The sequence below is a fragment of the Tinamus guttatus genome, unplaced genomic scaffold (genome assembly GCF_059628265.1).
Source record: "Tinamus guttatus ecotype Peru unplaced genomic scaffold, ASM5962826v1 Tinamus_guttatus_pri_ptg000327l, whole genome shotgun sequence".
In the NCBI taxonomy this organism is placed as follows: Eukaryota; Metazoa; Chordata; class Aves; order Tinamiformes; family Tinamidae; genus Tinamus; species Tinamus guttatus.
Genome location: NW_028288861.1, coordinates 4629890 through 4653793, shown reverse-complemented (window position 1 = coordinate 4653793; position 23904 = coordinate 4629890). Strand labels below are relative to the sequence as shown.

Here is a 23904-nt window from a genome sequence, read left to right as displayed (position 1 = left end):
TGTATTGCCTAACGATCCCAAGGGACAGAACTACTTTCAAACTGATATGGACACCTTCTGGCTCAGCAAATTCTATCAGTTACTTCTATGCCCCTTCACATTCCCCGGGGAATCCTTTTTGGCACTGGCACTACATGGCAAGGAAAGCCCATGTCAAATTATTAAAACTCTCTCACTGTCCAAAGCAGGCATCATGCAACATGCAGGCTGCCTGAGAACGGCCTACATTAACACCTGAACCAGGAACAAAAATTTTTGGTAAAGTATGAGTTAGCCCCAGCCAAAAGTATGCCAGCAACCGTTAAAAGCAAGGATGAGTGAGTTACCATGTCTGAGAATATTTCTGCCCTCGTACACATGTAGTGTAGACGTCATCTTGAAGGTCAGCTGAGTCATTCTCTAACCTCCAGCAGGTATTAGTTATATTTTCTGTTTTCTGTAATGAGAACTTAAACACCTGTCCTATGTGTTGGACTGGTAAATGTGGTCATACTAACCTGGACACAAATCCCACTGAGATTGTCACAATACAATTATATTTTGCCATATGGCAACAAGAGGAGCAAGGAAAGATTAAATATCTTTAATTCATGTTAAAACATCCCAAGTTGCAAAGTAATTGTTTTACCCAGATATTTATAAATATGGAAGCCTCCAGCATCTATAAAAATTATCTATGAAATAAAAAGCCTTTTTAAGAAAATGTGATAACAAATACCCCTTTTCTGTTAAGAATATAAAATAGTGAAGATAAAGTGTATTCCTTACACTGTGTAACAGCTACTTAGCATCAATTGTGAAAGAAAGAAAGTGTGACCCATTGGCAGCTTTAAAGATCAAAGATTATGTGAAAATTGTCCTTTTCATCATTTCTGTTCTTCTAAGGTATCAAATGGTAAAGAAATCATCTCATCCCAAATGAGCTCAAAACCATGCACTGAAAAATCTATGCTTTAAGGAAGTGTGAAAATTAAGTATTAAAAAACAATTCTTGACACTAAAGGTTCTTTGAAATGTGTTAAGCCGCATTGGAAGTCTTAGCAGGAAGCCACATTGTTTGTTGACATGCAGTCTATTATCTTATTTGACTCTATGAATATTCATTAGAATTTACAGTTTTCTATTATTTAGCTCACTGCATTAAATGTCTGGGTTTTTTTTTTCACAAGTCCAGAGGGGAAACAATATCACCTGCTACTTTTGTTGGTTAAAACCATGAAAGGATTATGTGTAGTATTTTATTAGCTAAGACAAACTATCAAAAACTAAAGGCTGACTGTAAATAAAATTCCTACAGTTGCTACAGCAACTGATTTGTTCCTTTCCAATGAGTTCCCAAAATACAATTGTAATTGTAAGACAAGACTGTAGACCAACATTATCGTACCTTTATATGATGTTGTATTATGGCAAAGTGAGATACTTGTTTATATTATACTGCCATGATTTCTACATCAAAATGTCATGAGGGAATTAAATTCCAAAAGTTGTCAACCCTGCCTGGCTCACTGAAATTTGGCAAGCTTGTTGAACTGTGCAGCAAAAAAGGTTGCTGTATTCTGGGAACAGCATTTCCAGCAGCTGATAAATGACAGACCAACCACATAATTAGGGCCTCTTCAGACTTTACTCAGTTTTATCATGATGCACAGCACTTGGGATGACTTCAGAGGTTTGCTATTCGGAGAATTTCCTAATGATCTATCATTCGGGTGCATCCTTTCCTGACTAGCTAAATATGAGTATGCTGAAGGGGGGAAAAAATGATAGGAACTGTGACTCAAGGTGAAAGCTTTTGGCCTTAAGCTGTGGTAACAGTTTTATTTTGAAAGTCATCCATATAAAAGCAAAAAAGTGACATGTAGCCTGATTATGCCTGCACACTCAACGGTGACTGCAGGCACAGTCCTTCAGATACACAAAGAATAATAAATGACCCTTCAGAGTGTTTGTCAAAAGACTAAAAAGAGCCACATCTCAATTCATGTACATTTTTTAATAATAATGCAAGGCTTTACACCGATACTCTAAAAATTTTACATATGGCAACTATTAGAAATATGGAGAATTCAGCTCCTACGAGATAGTCACACATGTTTGTCTAAAGAAATGGCACCATGTTATCACCAAATTTCTAATTAAAAATGAAAGAAACATGGTTAATTTATGAGAGCACACCTGCCCAGTACCAATCACTATTGCAAAGATGTCTACAAGGCAAAGAGAGATGGGGTGTAGCAACACCCAGGGAGAAAACAAATTTTGATTCCTTTACACAGCAGAGAGAGAAGGCAGCACTTTTGACTACCCAGCATGACGAGCTCCTAGGATATATGATGGAGCCGTTTTGGGTCTGCACTGGAGCGGCCTTGAACCAGGCTGCATGCAGAGCTGTAGCTGCACTCCCACCCTGCCTGCTGCAGGCTTCTCTAAACACCTCCCTGTTGGGAGGGATCCAGTTTACGGTCTGCATCTAAGCCAGTGAAGCACGGGCTTAGCCCAGTGTGTTGCAGTAAAGCAGAACTGCTGCTTGCCGTGCTGCCACAACTGGCCCAGCAGTTCTGTGCAGCTGCATGATCAGCAGCTCTGCATGGGGGCACAGGAGGCTGAAGCTGAGTGTTACTGGTCAAACCTGGCCTGAGGGGGCACCCCAAGCTTGGTCGGTGGTAACTGGCTCATGCTCTTATTAACTGCTCTTATTCCTGCCTGTTTGCTCAGGGCCCTGGTTGTGGCAAAGCTAGCCCTTTGTGTCCAGGTGAATGCTTATTCCTTCAGCACTACTGAGGAGTCTTTGCCACCATACTCCTCCCTGCTCCATGTCCATGGTGTCATGATGTGGTATTGTCCTACATCCAGGTTGCTTCCATGCCCTGTAAAACCCAGATCCCAGGCTCTGCAAAGACATTGAATGTGCCTGCACGGATCAGCCTGGATCTGGCAGTATCATTTCTAAACCACAGCAGAAAATCCTGCAGACCTCTGAGTGCCTCCATCAGGAGACACTTCAGATGGTTCTGTACCACACATAATACATATTCCAGACCCACGGAATTGAGTTTTGTTGAAACTCAAGGGCTGGGTCTGCACAGGACAGGTTCTGGTCTGTAACTTACATATCAGCCCAGGTGTGTGAAAAAAAAAATATTGTACTGCTTCTGATTAGAGCAAGTGTTATGATTAGCCCTATAGCACATATTTTAAGCAGCTATTCCCACTGGTCTGTGTCCCGCTCCAATGAAATCAGCATAAGTGCTTTTAACATTAATGGCAGTTACACAAATGTTTGGTACAGCAGACACCCAAGCAGGGAAAAGCACAGTAGTTTAATGTCACAGTCAAATGAACATGCTTGACACCTGTAGCAAAAGAAACTGTGATTAATGGTGTTCTTATTTCCTTTCAGCAACTGTGGTAAGCAAGCAGATCGGGTGCCTTCATCTAGCTACCTTTTTTTTTTCCCAATAGAGGCAAATTTCTGCTTCTCACCTAGAAAAGCTGTAATTGTGCCTTCACACTGAATACATTATTTGGCTTAGAAATTTAATTAAAATTTGATTACTCTAATTTAACCCATGTCAGTATCTATTTTGTAATTGTATGAAAGACTAAACAGAACACTAATCTATTTTTAATGGAGTAATGTATTTAGTTTTTGCTGTATATTAGAAATATGCATAAAAATCAGCTGCTCAAATCATAGGATTGCTCTGATACAACAGATACACCAGCCTTCGCTGGAAACAGAATCCTGTCATACATCGCCATGTATGGGGGAAATGGGAACTGCAGGGAGAGCTGGAGGGATGTCCCAAGCTTGAGACTACAGAAGCAAGCCTAAAGGAGCCAGGACTTTGCTTAGAGATACAGAGCAAACAGGAAAGATAAAATGCCATACCAGCTCTTCTCCCCTGTCATTTCTCCCCAGTTTGCAGTGCCTGCTTCTTCTGGTAGGTCTGCACTGGCACTGTGCAATACTTGGTGTTTTCAAGTGAAAGGACTCCTGTTCCATCTGGCTTCTGTTGAACGACTTGTAGTAGGGAAATTCCCTCACCTCACTCTCCTTTTTTAAATGCCTGTGGAGGAAGGAGGAGGATGGTTGGGAGGCAGACATATTCCTGACCTTAATGTTCAAAGCGTACTTTGAATAAGAGAGAAATCAGTGCAAAATACAGTTATTAGAATGTGCCTATTATTTATGCAATAAAGTTATTGTAATAACAACACCTAATCCCTTCTACACACACATCCCTGTTCAGCATTTTTTTTTCTCTTACATCTAATCAGAAGTAATTCAGTATTAATCTAGTGATTCTGAGGCTGCAGAAAGAAGAAACAAGCTTAATTAGTCCTGAACTAAATTGACAAACTGGCTGCAATAAACCATCAAATACAGGAAGGCAGATACCTCATCACTACAGGTAAATGGGCAAATACCTCAAAACCAGAAGCAAAACAAGTAAACTGGAGAATGAAAAAGACTCTAATCCAACAGAAAGCAAAGGGCTTCATTCATCTCAGGATATAAGGCTGTAAATACCTCTTAAAAAAAATCATTCTGAGCTGATGGCAGCTTAACCATCTCAGGCTAAAGGCACATAATAACTTTTCTTTTGGGGGGAAGTGATACATTGTATCACCATGGTGAAATAAACTTATACTGTAATTAAACATTCCCAGTTTACAATGTTGATTTTATAAAAAACTCTTATGATGGTGACTTGCAATTTTATTGCTGCACATTCCCTTTTCTAGTTCATCTTTGACAATGAAGAAGTCTCCTAACAGCAGCCTCTACTGGCTAGCACAGCAGAGTCCCTCATTTCTGTCTCAGCTTTCTTAGCAGTATCCCTGTCCTCCTGTGATTATTCACTAAATGTTTCCAAGTGATTTAACTAAGTTCTTGCTCTTTCCCTACGCATGCCCTGCTACATGTCTTCTTACCTTATTTTCTCTGTTAAAAGTGAGGGAAGACCAGAGCCCAGAGTTCCACACTGGACAATGGAGAAAATAAAACATTTACATCTAATTCTTGACACGCTGCACCCTTTCAGCTTCACCTGTCCCACAAGAATTAATTCCACTACGATATAGTCTTACCTGCTACCTGTTTTATATCTTTGCTACCTAAGTGCTAGGCTGCAGCTTTGTGTATTGTTCCTTTTCAACACAGATGACGCTACCTAAGGGCACTCTGTTGATGGGATCACTGCTTGAAAAGCCTTTGATCAGGATTTCAGACACCAAAGACAAAGGAAGAACTTCTAAGATCAATCTTGTCTCTTCAGAGTTCCAGTCAGCCCCTATCTCTGCCAAATGTCACATAACACCAAACTTGAGTACTAACAACAGCAAAAAAAAAGATCCCTAGGGAAGGACTCAAGACCATTCGAGATTATTTTGGTCCTGACAGAGCCCTGGCATTTCATCCTTTGATAAGCAGTAGAAACCCGAGTACCAGCAGAGACAGAGCTCCCAGCAGCCACCCGCCTCTTTCCTTAAGGAGACATTCCATTAAATGTGCATGAAAAATGCATGACCGTTCACACAAAGGAGCAGGAAGAGCACGTCCACTGGAATCTGTAAGAAATGGTTCATACTGCCATCTGCCCCTCTTAAAGAGAACTGATTTGAAAATAAACAGAACTATCTGCTGGACACCAGTCACAAAATACCCTGTCTCTGCCACGAGGACAACAAGCAGAGGAATACAAGAAATACAGTGGGCCTGCTCTTGTGTCCAAATAAGCATCAAAGCAGCTTTAATAACTGAAATATATATATACATATATATATATATAAAATATGGATATAGTATTATTCATCTGTCAGAAGGTTCCTTTCTATATAAATACCTAAAAAAAAAACCAAATCAAAACCCCTGGCTAAGGTTTAAACAACAAATTTACCACCATTCTTGGCTTACCCAAGGGATCCTTCTTCTATCTATGTCTCAGCAAGGTTCAAGAAATGCAGATATGCAGAACTAGTTACCACCCAAATACCTAGATAAATTCAAGGACAAAGACACTTTCACAGGATTATATTCTCTGCAACATATGGAAGGAACAAGTTGTTACAAACCCTTAAAGCTAAGGTAAATTATCACAACAAAATAAATTTCTTGGAAAGTATGACATAACTACCTCGAGCATCCATAAATGAGCAGTGATGTCATACCAGATTCGGCGTGTACTGGTTAAAGGCTTATCTGACTGAATGTACCGCATCAAATCCTGGCATAAATACTGGCAGTGCCCCAAAAGAATTAATGAGCCCATACTTTATATTCTGCTTATACAATCTGCTCACAGACACTAGAATAATCAATTTTCCTTAAAAATAAATTTATAATCACCAATATATATGGGAAGAAAAGCCATTTAAAATGGATTTCTACCTCATTAAGCTCTTCCTAATGAGTCTAGGGATACAGCTTTAGAGTAAATGAACAGAAGGTATTTTATTTAAACTCAGCTAATTTTATTTAAAAACAGCTCATACTTAACAATACCCTATAGCTAGCTAAAATGATTACTTCATTTTCTGTTTTCATACTAACCACCTACTGTGATTTCTTCTTCTTCCACAAAGGTTTGCTTTAGAGAGAGCGACTTCACAAAAGACCCAGGCAAAAGGGAATGATATTTTAAAACAATACTGGACAGGAGCTGGATCTACACATTGCTACACTGTAGCAATGGCTAGTAGTGATTCCATATTGTTTCTTGATCTTCCACAAATAACTTGTATTTTATTCTATGACTGAGGATGGGTAATACGGTTTGGCTTCTTGGTGCTGTAAAGTTTTCATCTTTTTTCTTTTTCTTTTTTCTTTTTTTTTTTAACATGGCTTTAAAAATAAAACCTTCAATCTTCAAATTAATTCAGCGAGGCTGAATTCTGCATCAATCCCTCCCTACTTTGCTGAAGTCAATGTTTAAAACTTGTATCTGTCAAAACTCCACAGACAGGAAAAGGCACGAGTCTCCTAATTTAGGAACTGTTCAGTGAATATGAGCATATGTAGCCAGAGACATGAAAGATGATAGAAGGTACATTACAATGTTTTAACTTTTCTTATTAACTATGGAAGGTCATTTCAGAACTATGTCCAATTTTTTTCTTTTCAGATCTTAATTATGAAACTTGGTTATACAGATCTCTTATGTCTTTACTGCTTGCTTTGTTGTTCTCTTTGCCTGCTCTGAAGCAGTAGTATTGTTAAAAAGAAATGCTCCAATGTGAACAGCTCATCTTAGTCGAATCAAAAACAAGAATTAGATATACATACTTTTTTTAAAAAAAATAACAACTAGTATTTAGTTCAATAACTGCTTGTCTTTTGTTTTCATGCAGAAGCTGAATGGCATGTTATACTTAGGCCAAGAATGCAACATTTTCCCTCCACCAGTGATAAATAAGCAATATTTTATTTCTCATGAGAAGAAGACACAATGTCCTGGTAGCAGTAGGGCACTGTTAAGTTGTTCATTTACTCCAAAGGTGTATCCCTTGTATCCTTGCCTACCTGCCCCTCCTTAGAGGACATCACTTGTAGCAAGGAGCCTCCTGCTTTCTTTACCCCTTATGCACCATACACGCTGCTTTTATGTATTTGCAAAGGAAACTCCTCACTTTCTGCAAAACACACCTTTTCGAATTCTTCTCTGAATTAAATAGCTGGTTTGTTGTGGTCATGTTTTTCATGCAGACTTGTAATTCAGGTGTCTTCTATCAGTGTCCCTCCATTTTAGTCACCCTGTCATGTGCAAACACTTTGGGTCGGGCATTTGCTGTGCTATAGGTCTACCAAGTACCCAGCATCTCATAAACATCAGTGGGCACTGCTGTTATTTAAATGCAATAATAAGCCGCAATAAGACGGGCTCGTGAAATTGCTTAGGAAATAGGCAGATGGCATTCATGCCTGTGTGCTTTGATGGCGTACTTTCTGAAGTGAAAACAGACCCCCTTTGAAATCTAATCGATTCAGCGGGTGAAGCCCGGTGTGCGCAGCAGGGCTTAGGGCGAGAGGAGATATATATAAAAGATATGTGTGTATATGTATGTATGTATCCATGTCTGTGGGAGTGTGCGTAGGCTCTCTTCCCGCCTCAGGGCGGGCGGGAAGGCAGGCGCCTCCTCTCGGCCCTGCGCAGAAGGGCCGCCGACCCGGAAAGGCTCGGGAGCCGCGGGCGGCCATGGCGGCGCCGCGGCCCGTGCTGGCGCGGGCCCTGCTGCAGCAGTGCGTGTCCGCCCGGCTCCAGGTGACGCCGCCCGGGCCGCGCTCCGACGCCGAGTGCGTGGAGGTAACGTGCGGGGCTCGCGGGGCCCGTCCCTGCGCTGCCCCCTGCGCCGCTTTCTGCGTAAGCTGCTCTCAATGTGCTGGGTTGCAGCCACCCCCCTGGGCTACCCGCGGCAGGGAGCTGCCCAGGGCATCCCCCGCGCTGCTGGCCTGGCTCGGAACAGGAGTCTGTCTTCGGAGAAACAAGTGCTTCAGGCCAAGAGAAAGGCTTAATTTTGACAAGAGCATAGTGGAAGCTCGAGCTGTGCTGAGTTCTTTCTGAAACTTGGCTTTATTTTGGGCTAATTCAGACAAAAATGCAGTGGCGTCTAGTGTGAACATCAGCACAATGTTGGTAGCAAATAGCTGTTTTTTAAACAAAAAGTCTGCCTCCGAGTTTGTACTTCACAAATTGATGCTTGAAGACTTATTCAGTGCCCTTGAAGAAAGGCTGGGTGCAGCTGTGCAGCTGTGGTAGCAGTAGTTGTGAAGTTGTGGGTTTTTTTTTTTCTTTTTTTTTCTTTTTTTTTCTTTTTCCCCTTGACCACCTATGACCTGAAAGTTAGGTTTTGGGATGTAGACCATCACAGAGCTTAAGGGAGACATCATAATTTCTCTCCTCCCGTAGCCATATGGCAGAGGAGGTAGAGAGGCCTCCAGACTGTTAGAACTGCGTGTACTGCCTCGGGCTATTTACCAAAGCGTGAAGGCTGCCTTGGGACTCGCTATGCTGCCATAGTTAGTACTGTTTATTAATTACCTACTGTAGAATAATTCACCTATGTAGGCCTGAAACATTTAGCCTTTGTGGGCTTTGTTTTTGTCTTCTGTTTTTCTGTTTTTGTAACAGTCAGAAGACAGCAGATGGGGTTACATCTAGTAAATCACAAAACCATTAAAAGGTAAAATTTCTAATATGCTTATGAGATTGTTCAACAAATGTAAAGTTTTTTTTAAAAAAATAAAGTATGCTTGCCCATGTCTTTCCATTTTCATTGTTTGACTTTCTCATTGCTCTTAAAATGTCTCCTCGTTAATCAGAAGAGGCAGGTGGAGGCACCATATCTAGTTTCCGCAGTGTGATCTGGGAAAACGTCATTTTTTCTCACAGAAAATGTGCATCCTAGCACTGACGCTGTGCTAGGTTGAAGGGCATCTATGTATTGCATTAAGGTAATGGGCTCCCAATGTAAGGACCATGGTGAAAGTTGCTCAGCTGCATTATTTTTTTTGGAAGTATCCTATTTCTAGCTCATATTCTTAAACAACTAAAGAAGAGGCAGATGGTTTTGCTTATACATATTACAGCTAAATATATTATAAGGAGGCTATGCTGTTAAAGTCTCTTATTTGAAGTTTTAAATCTCTTAACCAAAATCATTGGAAAAGTAATAGCAGTAAAGGTATCTGTAGGATATTTGGCCAAAATAAGCAACAGGTATTTTCCCAGGTACAAAACTTAATATCTTGTCTTACAAGTCTTTGCAGGGTACCTTGATTTTCTAAAGTAAGCCTAGCATAGCAAGAGCTAGTCACCCTGCAGCAAAAAAGCTCTGGAAAGTTCATAGTCTCTTTGGCATGACTACTTTGGAGGTAACTGAAATGAATCTTTGCTTCTGATGTTTCCTGCTAGGATAATGCTCCTCTTTCTGCATGCTCTCTGTTTCTATAAAGAAATACAAAACCTCATAAACAGCTATTTACCCAAGCTAATGTATGCCTGGTATTTCAGAACAGCCTAAAAGTAGGTCCTCACCTTGAGGATTTCTAATGTACTATATATAGCACATAATGTAGGTGGCCTGGAATAGCTTCTGGGCTTGAAAGGATTTATGTAGGTGCTTTGGGAACTTTAGAGTGGATGTTCTTTATCTGGAAAAGAAGTTAGGAGTATATATTTTATCAATACATGACTAACATTGTGATAGATTTTTTTCAGACCTGTAGGGGATTGTAACAATGTTTTGTTTATGAAGAAACATCAATTAGAGGCATCTGTCAAATATTTGCATATACAGCAATTCTTTTGGGGGGGGTGGAGAGGGAAGAAGGGAATTCTTCTTTTATATATATATTTCACAGCTTTGGAATAAAAAATGCTAAAATATTCAGCTAAAAATACAAGCAGACTAAGCAGACTGAAAACACTCTCCCTTATCTCATTTCCCCAGGAGGTTCTGCTTGAGATAGGAAAAAGAGATATCAAGTACCAGGTTCAGGCTTATTCTGTGACCTATGGTAGATTGCCATCTCTTTTGCTGCAACTGAATATATGAAATATGAATAAATCTTCTCATAAAGGTAGTGAATTTGAACTTGAAGCGGAAATGCCAATGGAATTTTTACAAGTTAGTTTTACAAACTGGCTCTGTAAGCTGTCGTCCAAAGTGTCTCATTTTTCCTTATCGATTGCATTACTTTTTTCTGGGAAAAAAAGAAAGAAAGTTCATTTTACAGAATATATTTGTTTTACTAATAAACCCTGAAAAAATTCAGGGAAATGCAGTTGAGGGAGTAATTGTTTCTCTTAGCTGTTAAAGGGCTGAAATAGTATTTAGAAGCAGCATTGTTAAGGCTGACTGGTCTTTTGCGGGGCTGGGTTTTGGGTGGTTGATATTGCAGGTTGCCTGATATGATAGTAAAATGTGTCTGCAGTGCCAAGTAATGTGCTTTGTTAATTTATTTATGAAAGCATCTTACTGATAACAGAATGATTTCCCAGACCAACTGCGTGCCTGTCATTAAGCTCCTTACAGTGGTTGTCCTTATATCATTTTGTTTAATTTAAAAACCTTGTTTTGTGTTATCTTGTAGACTTCGATTGTTTACAGAGGACTTTGACAAATGGCTGTTTTTTTGTTTTGTTTTGTTTTATTTGAAGTGTTCAAAGTTCCTGGGACTGAAAAAATACATATTTTTACTTAGTCTTTACCTGTCCATTTTGAAAACTTGTAGATGACTTTGTTTACCTTGGTTTTCTTAACTGAGCTCCTGCCAGATTTTCTTACATATGTTATATCAGTTTCAAAAATACTGAGTATCACAAGTATCAAGTTAGAATGAGCATCTGTGTGTGCTCTACAGAGTCACCTCCAATGTAGTGGTCAGATATGTGTCATAAACTTGTGTGGCCTGTTTGTCTTAAATTATAAATAGTTACATATATGTACTTCCCTGTTTTACTAATGTTCTAGTGCTGGCCTGTTCCTGGCACTAGCCCAATGCCTAGCTGAGCTTATATCTCCCTCTCATTTGAACAGATTGTTTGAAACATCATTTGAGGTTCAGACCATCTGATTTCTTTAACTGTTTATGAAATTGTGCAGAGGTCAAATGAGCCTCTCTTTTAAAGAGCCCTTTACAGGTTTCAAAAGCATCTTAGCATGTGTTGTTTCTCACCATCTCTCATTCTGAATTCTCAGAAGAGCAATCTTACTTCAGAAGTTAGTCACTAGACAAAATAGTTGAGAAGGCACATGTTTTTCAGTCAGCGCCTTGAGTGTTCTGCTGAATGTCTGCAGTAGCAGCGGTAGAACTCATATGCCTCATGCATATAGCTAAGCACTATTTCTATCTGAGAAACTTTTCCCTTTAACAAATGGGAGTGAGGTGGGGGGGGAACATGAAAAAGGTATCTTTAAGAAACCATTCACATTTCTCTAGCCTTTTGCCTTGGCAACATCATCCTTCCTGCCCCAATATAGCTAGCATCTCTGAAGTTGTGTTTTACAGTTACCGTACGCTGACACTTTTTTCTCATGAAAAAATATAAGCATACTTCCTCCTGACAAAGCAGTTAGGTTTTTTGTGTATTATGTGCCTATAGGCCCCCAAGTATCTTTGCTGTTTGTTTCTATCATGATCTTAATTTCTGGCAAGTCTCTTTCTTGACAACTGAAGAAGTCAAACTGTCTAAGTATACTTGTGGATGACACAGCCACTGTTGGCTGCAGATCCTATTGGTTTCTCTTAACTTACCAGTTGTTACATATGTATTCTTTGTGAAATAAACAAAAGTATAAGAGCTACAAAAGATTTGCGCTATGCATTCTCCTCTATACTGACCTGATTTCTTACTCAGATAATTCTTATAAATAGCCTCTGAATGAAGGCTAAAGAAATAGCATAAGCTTGAGTCTGTGGAAGTGCCGTACTTTAAATGTTTCATCCCATATCCCTGTTAATATTTTTAATACATTATAATATTCTGAACATCTCGAAGGTGTTATTGATTACCATGTTTAAATCTGTAATTAACAAACTGCTTTTTTTCAAATGGTTCTTTACTGGTGTATATTTTTAACATGAAAATATAATTCATTTTCCTGATAAGTACTAGGCTATTTTTCCTATTTCGTAATTGGAATAAAATTTATGATTCATATATAAATATTTTACCTATATGTTTGATAAGAAAAAAAAGCTTACATTATTTGCTATTGTGGATTTAAGTAATGTAGTTCATCTTGCTTCTGCTTTTAATTGTGTTATACAAAGCACTGTAAGTTTATGTTAATACAATTCATTGTAAATTCTAACTGAATTTGCCTTCACATTGAGGTAATGGATTGGTTTAATTGTATGTAGAAGTACTGTGCAAGTAATTAGTATATACCTCAATAGTCTGCCCCATAAGACCTATAGATATATGTCTGAAGCTATGGTAAAACTGAAGTATGGTACGAGTGCACTGGGAAATTTTATTCTCCTGTTATTTTGTCATTTTTGATGACAGTTTTGATGCTAAGTGTGTTGTGGACATTGGGAAATGTTGATACACTTCTGTGAAATCTTTTTTTAGATCCAGAGAGGGCTTGTTATCTACATATGCTTCTTCAAAGGTGCTGATGAAGATCTTGTTCCAAAAATTGGTATGATACAATCTTCCTTACAAATTCTTGTATTGTTTAGAGGAGAATTAAGAAAAGTGGTTAAAGAGGAGAAGGCAGCAACCACTTGGATTAAGAGAAGTCAAAAACCTTCATATAGCATTATTCCAAATCAAACAGCTGTCTGAAAGAGGTTGTTTTTTATTGCAGTTTTCTTTGTCCATTTGCTAACAATTGATCTGCTACAAAGTCAGTTAACACTGAATGTTCATGGTAGCATTCCAGGAAATGCAAAAAAAAATTGCACCAATTATCTGGCATATTACATATATATCAAGCAATAGCTTCAGTCCAAGACTGAGTTCAACTTAAGGAAACCTATTTTCAAATAGATTATGGCTTGATTTAAGGAATACTTTAATTCTGATCTTGCTTTATGTGCAGTGTTTGAAAGCTAGAGCCAGCAGAGGGAGTTGGGTGGATAATTAGTGTCCTTCTCATCTTGTTTTAGACATACTATCTATACTGTTAGTCATTCAAGTGCATTTTTTCACATCAAAAGTGATCAGGAGCATCTGCAGTTCTTCTCTTTTTCCTAGCACCCATTTTAATATTTACATCAAAATGGAGAAGATGTTGTGAATAAGGCCAAATGCTGGTGATTTTTTCTCAGCCTTCGTCCCGTGTGGTTTTGTTTTTGTTTAACTTTTATTTCATTTCTTTCTCCTCTTTCCATCTGTCAGCAGTGCTCAATCACATGGAGAAACTCAGTAATCCCATCTAGTCAGCACAGAAGTGTACCCTTGTATTTTGGGGGGAGTTTGTTGATCTCGGTTTCACTAAACCTATTTTACAACTACTTGCTGGGACCAGCAGAAACACCTGGCAATGCATAAGCACAGGCCCTACTGCAGGTGCTGAGGGCAGCTCCCATGGGGCTCCATCTCAGTATTGGAGGGCACAGTTGTTGTGGTGTTAAACTACCTTGAAATCATGGGGTGTATTTAAAACAAGCTATGAAAGTTGATGTTGTGCTTGCAGGAGTTTCGTGAGAATATTACTTAAGAGTAATAACGTTTCTGCTGCAAGACAGCTGGAATGGGGCAGAAATGAAAGCTCTGTCTCCTGTTAGGAGATTCATCCACTACCACTATTAACTGTTTTAAGGGATATTTTTCCTAAATATATTTTGAACATTGAGGTTTTTGTTGCTTCTGAATTGTAACTTTTTGCTTCAAACAATATTCTTCTGTTAAACTTAACTCGGTTTAGAGAGATCTGAGATCTTTCCCTCTTTTCTCAGAAGAAAAGCTGACCCCTGCACGTTGCTAAGCGTAATTCTGCAGGGTACTCCAGTTCAGACTGAGCTGCTGAACCTGCGTCACTCTCCATTCTGTCCACTTTGCTTCAGCAGAATTCTTTGTGGGTTTGACATTGCTACAGTTATAAATAGAATTAAAAGAAATCCAAGATAGAAACTTCCCCAAAGTGTATTAAAGATTTCCCAACCTTCTACTTTGCTTATGCAAGCACCAGACTCATTATACAATGTTTGGACCACAAGTAGTCAGTGCTTGGCTCCTAAGATTCTGTGGGGAGCTTCTGCTAGAGCAAAGTTAAGAATTTTAGCTGGCCAAACACGTCTGTCCATTCCGCCCCCCCCCCCCCCAAACAACCGTTAGACAAATTATATTAATACATTCTTTCATGTTCTTCACAATATTCAGAAATCTTAGTCTGATAATATTGACTGCCAGTGTCTTCTCTCATTAAAATCTGCCTCTTTTCAAATATGAGTTGTACTCAATAATTTGATTATTAGAGTTCAGATAAAGAACTAACAAAATACTTTAAATATTTTATTAAATGGCTTGTCACACAACTCTCAAATCTTGCTTTGTAGTGTGATGTTGAATTTTTGTTACACTAATTCTTGTTTTATTTTTATTTGCAGTCAATACGCTGCTGAATGTTCAGTTAAGTGAAAATGAAAGTGGCAAGTACGTTTCCGTTCTTGATTTGCCAGGCAGTGTGCTAATCATACCTCAAGCTACACTAGGTGGTAAGCCGAAAGGAAAAAGGATGCAGTACCATACCAACATTGAAAAAGAAAAAGGGTTTGAACTTTATTCTCAGTTTGTGTCTCTGTGTGAGAAAGAAATTGCTGCCAATGCCAAATGCATGGAAGCAGGTGTTTTGGTCAAGCATGGCACATATGGAAACAGGCAGGTGTTAAACCTGGATACAAATGGACCTTTCACTCATTTGATTGAATTTTGAAAAAAAAAAAATAAATGTTGTCTTGGATACAGTGTTGGCTCGCAATTGTATTGCTTTTTATTTCTGAGCATTAATGCACTTAAGTGAGTTGGGTGGTACAGTATAAGAATGACTGTTTCACTCATTTAACTGGTGTCACCAATTTCAGTAAATACAGCGATCTTTGAGACTGTTTTGTGGTAATGAGCGTTTTACATCCATCTTAATGTGAAATATTACCAAAATACAATTGATTCAATGAAAACATTTAACACAGGATTTTAAAAAGATCTTATATTGGGGATATTGCCTGTGTTATTTAATGACAGATATTGCATGTAAAGTACAATTAGGAAAGTAAAGTTAAGAGATAAAATGCTATATGTATGATTCTGTGTTCCCTGAATTCCTTTTTTATGTCCTTCTATTTTCATCTCTAAATTAGAAATACTGTCTACTTCACAAAAATACTGGATGTAGAAATTCCCTGAATTTTTAACCTCTCAGTAAGTCCTAGTTAATACAGGCTGTCCCCTTGCATCAGCAGTTTGCAGCGGTGGCTGCTTTTAGGTGGTCCTGGGATTGAACACAGTTCCGGGGGATCGAGCTCCATTTCTGGGGCCTTGAGGAGGGAATAGTGAGGCATGGCAGAGACTGAAGTTACTGAATTGTTTTCTTGAATTTGCACTCTGTCTCCCCTCTTGTGTACTGCTTGCTCTGACTTAGCCCATGTTCTGTTTTCCTTGTCTGGTTGAATATTCATTTGTTTCATAACATAGCTTTGGGAAAAGTACTAAAATACAGAAACAAAAATAAAAATGGTATGATAAAAGCTGTCCTATCACTTTTCTCTCTGCCTGAATTTCTTCCTCCACCTTCCTATTGAGTTTCTAAAGCAGAGACTAGTGTATATCCCTTACATATCATGACAAGAGCAGAGACAATTTTACGTATGTTTCTATATTCCTCTGATAGAAGGTGCTGCTGGAAAACAAAATAGCTCGTGTGTCCTACAGATTACAGTAAGTCTTAAGTTTTTATGTTAAGTAATGGTCTGTTTCATGTTTCCTCATATAAGCTTAGATTGAGAATCAGTATTTAGAAATATTTTGCCACTATTTTTAATGAAGTTAGATGTGTAATCTGCAGACTCAAAGTAGATAATGAGTCGCACTTTGAACAGATAAGAAGTTCTTAGTTTTGCTGCAAAAGAATAATAGATTTTTGTATTACCATAATGTGCAGTTAGTAATTACAAAATACTTAAGAATGCTGAGTTTCTGGCAGTTGGTGTTCTTATAGCTGAAGGAAAAGCTATTCACGTAAATGGTCAGGAAATAGTATTTTAGGTCTCAAATTACATATTTATTCATTAATAATTAACAGCTTTGACATGCCATATGAATCATGTGCCAAGCTCTTAATAGACATGTAAATAAGATTGTCCTCATGTTAATAACTGCTACAAATTCATCCTGATTTTTTTTCCACTTGGGAGACGGGGAAGGAATCTTTATGTTGTAGATCAAATCCTAAAACATCCTGAGTAATACCACAGCTCACTGACCTTACAGGAATTGCAGATCTCAGGCATGAATCCTCTGAGGCCTAACAGAAAATCTATAGGGCGCTTCCCCCCCAGCCCGGCTCCAGAAAAGTCTTTAGAAACCTGACAATTATCTCTGTTTCAAAGGTCCTACAGATTCAGAAAGAGATCAGGTTGAAGTTAGTGTAAAACAGACTTTCAACTGAATTTTGTCTTGATGTCACTTACAAAAAATAAGAGATTCTTGTGTAAAAGCTGTGCCTTGTCCTAAGAACTACTGAAATACAACTCTTTTAATTCTATAAATATACGATGACATCTTGGGATATTTACTTATCTATCAGCGTTAGATAAATTTATTTATCTATTTTGAGATACAGATTTCTGCAGTCTTTTGCTACAGCAAAAATTGACTGCTCAGAGTGATGTGTCCCTTGTTCTGCGTTATTTACATTTATTATTGATTTGTGATCCATTTAGTGAAAGAAACCATTATAACATGGTGGACCATACTGATGAAAAATTGATTAAAATAAATTTTCAAAGCCAAATGCTCATATCTTTCTGACATGAATATATGCCTTAAGCAATGACATGGCACTGCTTTAGAAAGTTTTTATTCTGTAACTAAACTAAAGCTCAAATAATTCTCCTGTTCTACATTTAGAGATTATCTGTTGGATGACAGATAGTATTCTGACTTCCTTGAAATAAAGTAAAAAATCAAGAGTCTTTATGCCACTCTAGTTTGATGAGATCCCAGAGGAGGGCTCAACTATCACACAGTAATTCTTAGCCCAGGTCTTCTCTAACTCATTCACAGTGTACACACACCCAGGGAGCATGCATGGACTATGGACTCATAAAACTAACGAGTTCGAGTGCAATAGCTTATGGTCTGGTCTGCAGTATGCCTACTTCCTTCCGTGCCCTTCATGGCCATCTTTACCTCAGTTACATATAGTATGCAACGTGCAAATATCGATCTAAAATTGCAGAGTAATAAACATCTCTTCTAGTACTTTCTGTCTCTGAAAATGTATTGCATAGTGAGTTTGTCTTCACCAAAGTACAATTTAAAAAACACTTTCAGTTTGTATAATCTTCTACTCTTGCTGTCCATGTCAAAGCTCTCCGCATATGTAGCATTTTATCTGAATGTTAAACAGGTGTCTGCCAATTTGTTTTCTTGCATAATTGACCTGCTTTGCTCTTTTAGATGGAATAGGTACGCAGATGTCCTTCCAAGTTTGAAAACTTAGTTTCTGTGATCCTCAAATGTGGCACATTGGCATTGCATTATCATACTTTTTTGCAACTTGTACTGTGGTTCTATGACATTATGTAGCCCTGTAGTCCAGTAATAGAGTATTGCTAGTAACAGGCCACAGGTTTGTCCTGAGTTGGTAAGGCTCACAACTGAGGCTTATCGGACTTGATTTGTCTGAACTTTCCTTGGCCCTCCTGGATCCTTGGTTTTACCTGTTTTAGTTGGAATATTTTAAGGACAGAAAGCTACGGCTAATACGTTTCTGTTTTGCTTTGTGTGGTATAATCACAGTTTTTATATAGTAACATGTATTGTGTAAAATGAGATATAATACTTTATTAATAGAGTAGATATTAAATATTGTAGAGAAATAACATCTGTTTCTTGCTGTGAAAAGGCAAAAGATACAGTGTAGAGGAGGACTGGCATGGGGCATGAGGCTCAAGCAGGCATTGGAAACCCCAAGGTTATAGACAACCAGTAGTCAAGTAAAGTGCAGACCTGGTGCTAGATAAAAACAGCTCTTTTTCTTTTTGCCGGTGACAAGATTTTGTACGTAAACACTGCAGACTGTTGCTTACTGATCTTGAGATGACACCCACTTGATAGACTGTTGGATATTTGCCTGTTTCTGCATTGTGTTTCAGTGCAACTGTGATGCCTGCTTTTGCTTAGCGTGGAAGCTACATGAGAATTCCTTTTTCTGCTCTAACTTTGTGCAACCTGTTTAGTCGCTTCCTGCGAAGTGAGTTCCCGCCAGCCTGAGGCACTTACTTGGTTTTAAGAGTAGTGCATGATCAGATGAACCTCACCTATCATATAAAAATAGCTTCTTTAGAGACAGGGGTTCAAATCTCTTAATTTTCCATTATTTTCTGGTTTTAGTCTCTTAACATTCTCCATTTCTCTGTAGGGGCTTCTGTGAATATGTTGTGTATCTGTTCTGAAGCTGGAGTGGAACATTACCAAGTGCTAGAGCAGTCTTGGGAAAGCCACTGCTTGGTTGCACGAGGTTTGTCACCAACCCCTTATGTGACTGACTTGATTTCTTCATTTCTCTGTTGACATCTAATGTAGGTATCCTTAGCATATCCCTTAGGCATATTCAGGAAAACAAAGAGTCGCTGTATTAGTGCATTGTCTAGCACAGTGAGACCTGTCTCTAGATCCACAGGCTGCCTTGTCTTAGCAAAAGCACTGAGATCACAGTAAAAGCAGGAAACAGCTGTTGCTGTCAAGCTCTGTCTTGGGTAAAGATTGCTCAAAATCTGAGACCCTCATCAATTTAGGGAATTGAGAGAGAAAAACAAACAAATAAAAAACCACCCCGCAGTTAGAATAGCCTAAATAGTATGAAAGTATTGCACATTTTTTATTTTAACCAGCACTGCCCACTAGTCCAATTATTGTCTGTATGTGGCTTCAGGCAAAGCAATTTTTATGCTCCACTTTTTCCAAGTATAAGATGAAACTAGAACAAAAAGCGAGAAGAGGGATTTTAAAATCACTGCCTTTTTTTTTTTTTTTTTTTTAACTAAAGGGAGAAAGTTACCTTTGTTATTTTTGCTTTGGAATGCAGGGGCTGGAGCTGTATGAGTTTGACTTTTACTTTCTCCTGTTTTGGCTTCTGCCTCACAAATGTGGCTTGAGCTAACGTCTAGAGAAAGCTGAGTACCTCACATGAACAGTGTTTTATCACTACAAATAACAGTATTGCTATAGTAGGAATGACATACACAGTAGGGAAAAAAAATAAATAGTATTTCTGTCACGTCTCTAGTTCATATAAATTTGTGCATTGTTTTACTGTAAATTTAAAATTAATTGTATTTCCCTTTGTGTCACAAAATGTGCTCTGTTAGGTCAATACATAATAAAATGTGCAAGAATTTAAGCTATTTAGATGTGCTGCCTTAGGAAAGGGATTGCAAAAAGTTTTTCCAAAATCGTGTTTACAGTGAGGATGACTAAGCACTGCAACAGGTTGCCCAGAGCTATTGTGGAATCTCCTTCCTAGAAGATATTGAAAACTCAACTGGACAGGGCCTTGGGCAATGCGCTGTACGTGACCTCGCTTAAGCAGGGAGGGCTTGAACTAGAGGATCTTCAGAGGTCTCTTCCAACCTTTTTGTGATAAGAAGGCATTCCTTTTTATACAATTTCATTTGCTGTATTATTGCTTTAAAACACACCCCTAGTCCTGAATTGAATAGTCTTGCTGAATTCAAAGGAATTCTTTCCTGTTGCAGTAGAGTCACTGAGGTTTATAGAGCTATAAATAAGAAAATATTTAGCTCAGAGGCATAAAAGATTGCATGTACTCTAAAACAACTGCATTGTCTGACAGAACTGATTCATGCTCTAAATCAGTCAACTCACTTTATCAAAACAGGCTAACTCATGAGAAGACTAATCAGTAGTTCTCTGCATTGCGATTATTTTCCAGTTGCTTATTTTATTAACTGATTTGCAACTTAAGCTCAGTCAGCACTAATGGGGGAACAAGGAAATGAATAACTACATGGTGAATATGTTGAATTATTCCACTTTGTATACAACAGAGCACTATAAACTTGCATACAAGAATATATTTTTATTTCAGAATTATGACATTAAAGACAGAAAAGGATGTGTCATTCATGAAGTAAATGCTTATTTGAATCAGTGCATGGTTAACACTGAGCAATCTAGGGGAATAAGATCATATAGCTGATAGTTACAGTTTACCTATAGTTTATTCCAGGAAATGCCATGGATTCTTGCCCTCATCAGTACTGCTACCACAAAGCAAAATTAAAGCTGAGCTAAACCCACAGGTAGAAGAAGCACTCAGCATTAGCATTCTTTTTATTATTATTTTGAACTAATTGGTATCAGTTTGGCATTAAAACAATTATTTAGAGCCAGTATAATTTTAGCAAAGAGCATTGTTGGAAAAAAATGGGAAACTGTCCTTGTTACTGAGTGTTACTGAGTTTCGTCTTGCCCTTTGCTAATGTAACATTTCCTGTTATGAGGTATTAATTCTGAGTGGGATCTGTTACCACAACAGACTGAGTAAGAGTAATAACAACCACCATCTTCAAAAGATATTCTAAATCTGATTTTGTTTCTGAGCTAACTACTATCAACCCCTCAAATGAAAATATTACCAGGGTCTTTCTATTACCCCATATATGTCAGAAAGAGTCCCTCTTGTTTTCTGGAGTTTATTATTGGGAATGTTATAGCACCACCAGTCTCTGAATATAAATAGTTTACTTGACCTTTCTCACCAGATGAATGGCAGACTGCTTCATTCTGAGCAACAGCAACTCATCCGATCACAATGAGGTTAACTGAGCAAGTAACACTTTTCCACAGGGATGTATGTTGCTTTCAATACTGAGAGTTAACACTTTTATAGGAGTAGGGAATTGTAGAGCTGATTTTTGTGAAATGAAGAAACTATTTCTGTACTGTACGTATGAGGCATTTAGGTATTCTCCATTACCATATATATTTTTCAGCTTATTTTTGTAAAGGGTCATTGCAACAGTACTCATGTTGCCACATCACAGGCAATTTAATAAAACTGAAGCAAAAATGTCCATATATGGTAATGCAGACTGGTACTCCTATATATGTAGCAAGAGATAAGAGGTTCTATGTAAATGCATTTGAAATATATTTTACTAGTATGAACTACATGACTGAATACAGATGTTTTTAGAACTACACTGTATGTAAACTTTGCATGGCAAGTTTATTTTTGAAGATGAATTTAGTAGCTTATATAAGGGTTAGGCACAATTACAGCCTCTACATTTACATACCCCAGGCACTATTCACAAAAGCTTGCACCACTTCAAAGAATATGGCCCCAGGGAACTTGGTTTGTGGAGAGAAGTATTAGTTTTCCAGTCTATGGTTTAACCAGTGTTGCACTTTTATAATAATAAGATAAAAGATCATTTTTTAAATTTATTAAAAAGTCAAACCTAGTTGTTGTTTCCAGAAGTCATTATTTCTTCATCAGCATCGTTGCAGCAGCTGAGGTAGCAGAAATATACTTTCAAATGAATATTATTAATAGAAAACAGACTTCATGTCTGTCTGCCAGTTAGCTCTACTGGGTAGGCTGGCAGAATGAAGGGAAAAAAAATGTGACTGGACATCATCTACAATGCCTCAAGATTAGTGTTTGCTTATTTAGTCATTTAAGATTGGCACTTCAACTTTGAAGATAGAATTCAGAAAATTCCCCAAACAGAGCATTTTTTCATAACTAATTAATTCACTTACAAAAGCTCCAAGGATGAAAGTCATGCCCTGTGATGTAGTCAAATCCTTCAATGGGAATACTTCTGCAGAACAAACCATATTAAAAATGTACCAGGTACTTTTTCTGACTAACAAGGTAAGACTTAGAATGAGTCAGTGACTTGGGATATGGTCATTCTTTGAAATCCAAGTTTACATTAGTGAAAGCAGAATATGCAAGCATTGGATTTGACAAATGATTAAGACTATAAAATACTGGATGTCATAACAGATTCAGATCAGAACAAGTTATAAATCTCAGTGATATAAAATAAGCTCCCCAGCTTTTTGATTTTTTTTTCCCCACACAGAGACCAGTTCCTAGTTGCTCCTCCCTGCTGCATCCTAGTTTTCCTCTTAAGAGAGTAAGAGCTCGGTAGTCCTGTGGGGTAAGCAGGGGCTCCAGTGGAATGCACGCCCTGCTGCAGGGCCCACCTGCACCTCTTAAATCCACTTTGGTGGCCTGGTACTTTGCCACTTTTTGCTGCAACATTATGATGCTAAATAAATAGGATGATCGTTCCCAGGTGAACCTCTCTGAATCCATTAAGCTTCCCCCCCACACACACACACACGCGCGCGCGCAGCCCCTTCCTGCTCATCCTCGTGGCGTTATGGTGGCTGGAGGGCCGGGAAGCCTCGGGCTCGCAGGGGGCACACGGCTCCACCTCGGGGGCTCCGACTGCCTCCTCCGGCCACCGCGGCACCTTTCCGCGGGGCTGCGGCTCCGCCCGGCCGGGCTGGGGCGCCGAGGAGCGCCCGTTGGCGGCGCGGGCCGTTGGCCGCGGGCCCGTTGGCGGCGCGGGCCGTTGGCCGTTGGCGCGGGCCGCGCGCCAGGGGGCCGCTGGCGCTGAGGAGCGGCGCAGCCCCCGCCCCGGCGCGGCGAGGCGAGGCGAGGCGCGCGGCGGGCGCTCGATGGCTCCAGAGCCGATTGCACCGCCCTGCGCGCGGCGCCTCCCTCCCCGCCTGCCGCCCTCCCTCCCGCCCGCCCTCGCGAGCCGGCGGCGGCAGCTCGGCCGCAGGCCCCCGCGCCTCGCCCTGCCCGCAGGACGGCGCCCGGAGCGGCGCGCGGCGCCGCAGCCCCGCGGAGCGCCCTGCCCGCCAGGTACGCGGCGCGGGGGGCGCCGGCGCGGCCGCGCTGGCGGGCGGCTAGCGGGGCGAGGGGAGCGGGGCGCTGCGCGCGGCGGCCTCTCCTCTGTCCGCGCCGCCGCTGGGCGCCCCGGGGAGCGGGGCTCGGCCGCGGAACGGCCCGGGCGCCCCGGCGGGAGGCTGCGGCCTCGCCCCGCGCTCGCTCCTTGGAGGCGGCTGCTGTCGGAGGAGGAAGAGAAGGGTCCTTTGGCGGCAGGGACGGGGCGCGTCTCGCCCGCGTTGCCCCGGGGCGGCTCTGCTCCTCGCCACCCGGGACGGGCGGTGA

General features: G+C 39.8%; 1 protein-coding gene across 1 annotated transcript; it reads left to right on the top strand.

Annotated features, from left to right (window-relative positions):
- Positions 1-8201: 8201 nt before the first annotated feature.
- Positions 8202-15560, top strand: DTD2 (D-aminoacyl-tRNA deacylase 2). Its single transcript, XM_088529355.1, has 3 exons — positions 8202-8309; positions 13086-13155; positions 15068-15560. Exons 1-3 carry the CDS (start codon positions 8202-8204, stop codon positions 15391-15393), a joined length of 504 nt encoding a protein of 167 aa, XP_088385481.1. The 3' UTR covers positions 15394-15560.
- Positions 15561-23904: the final 8344 nt, after the last annotated feature.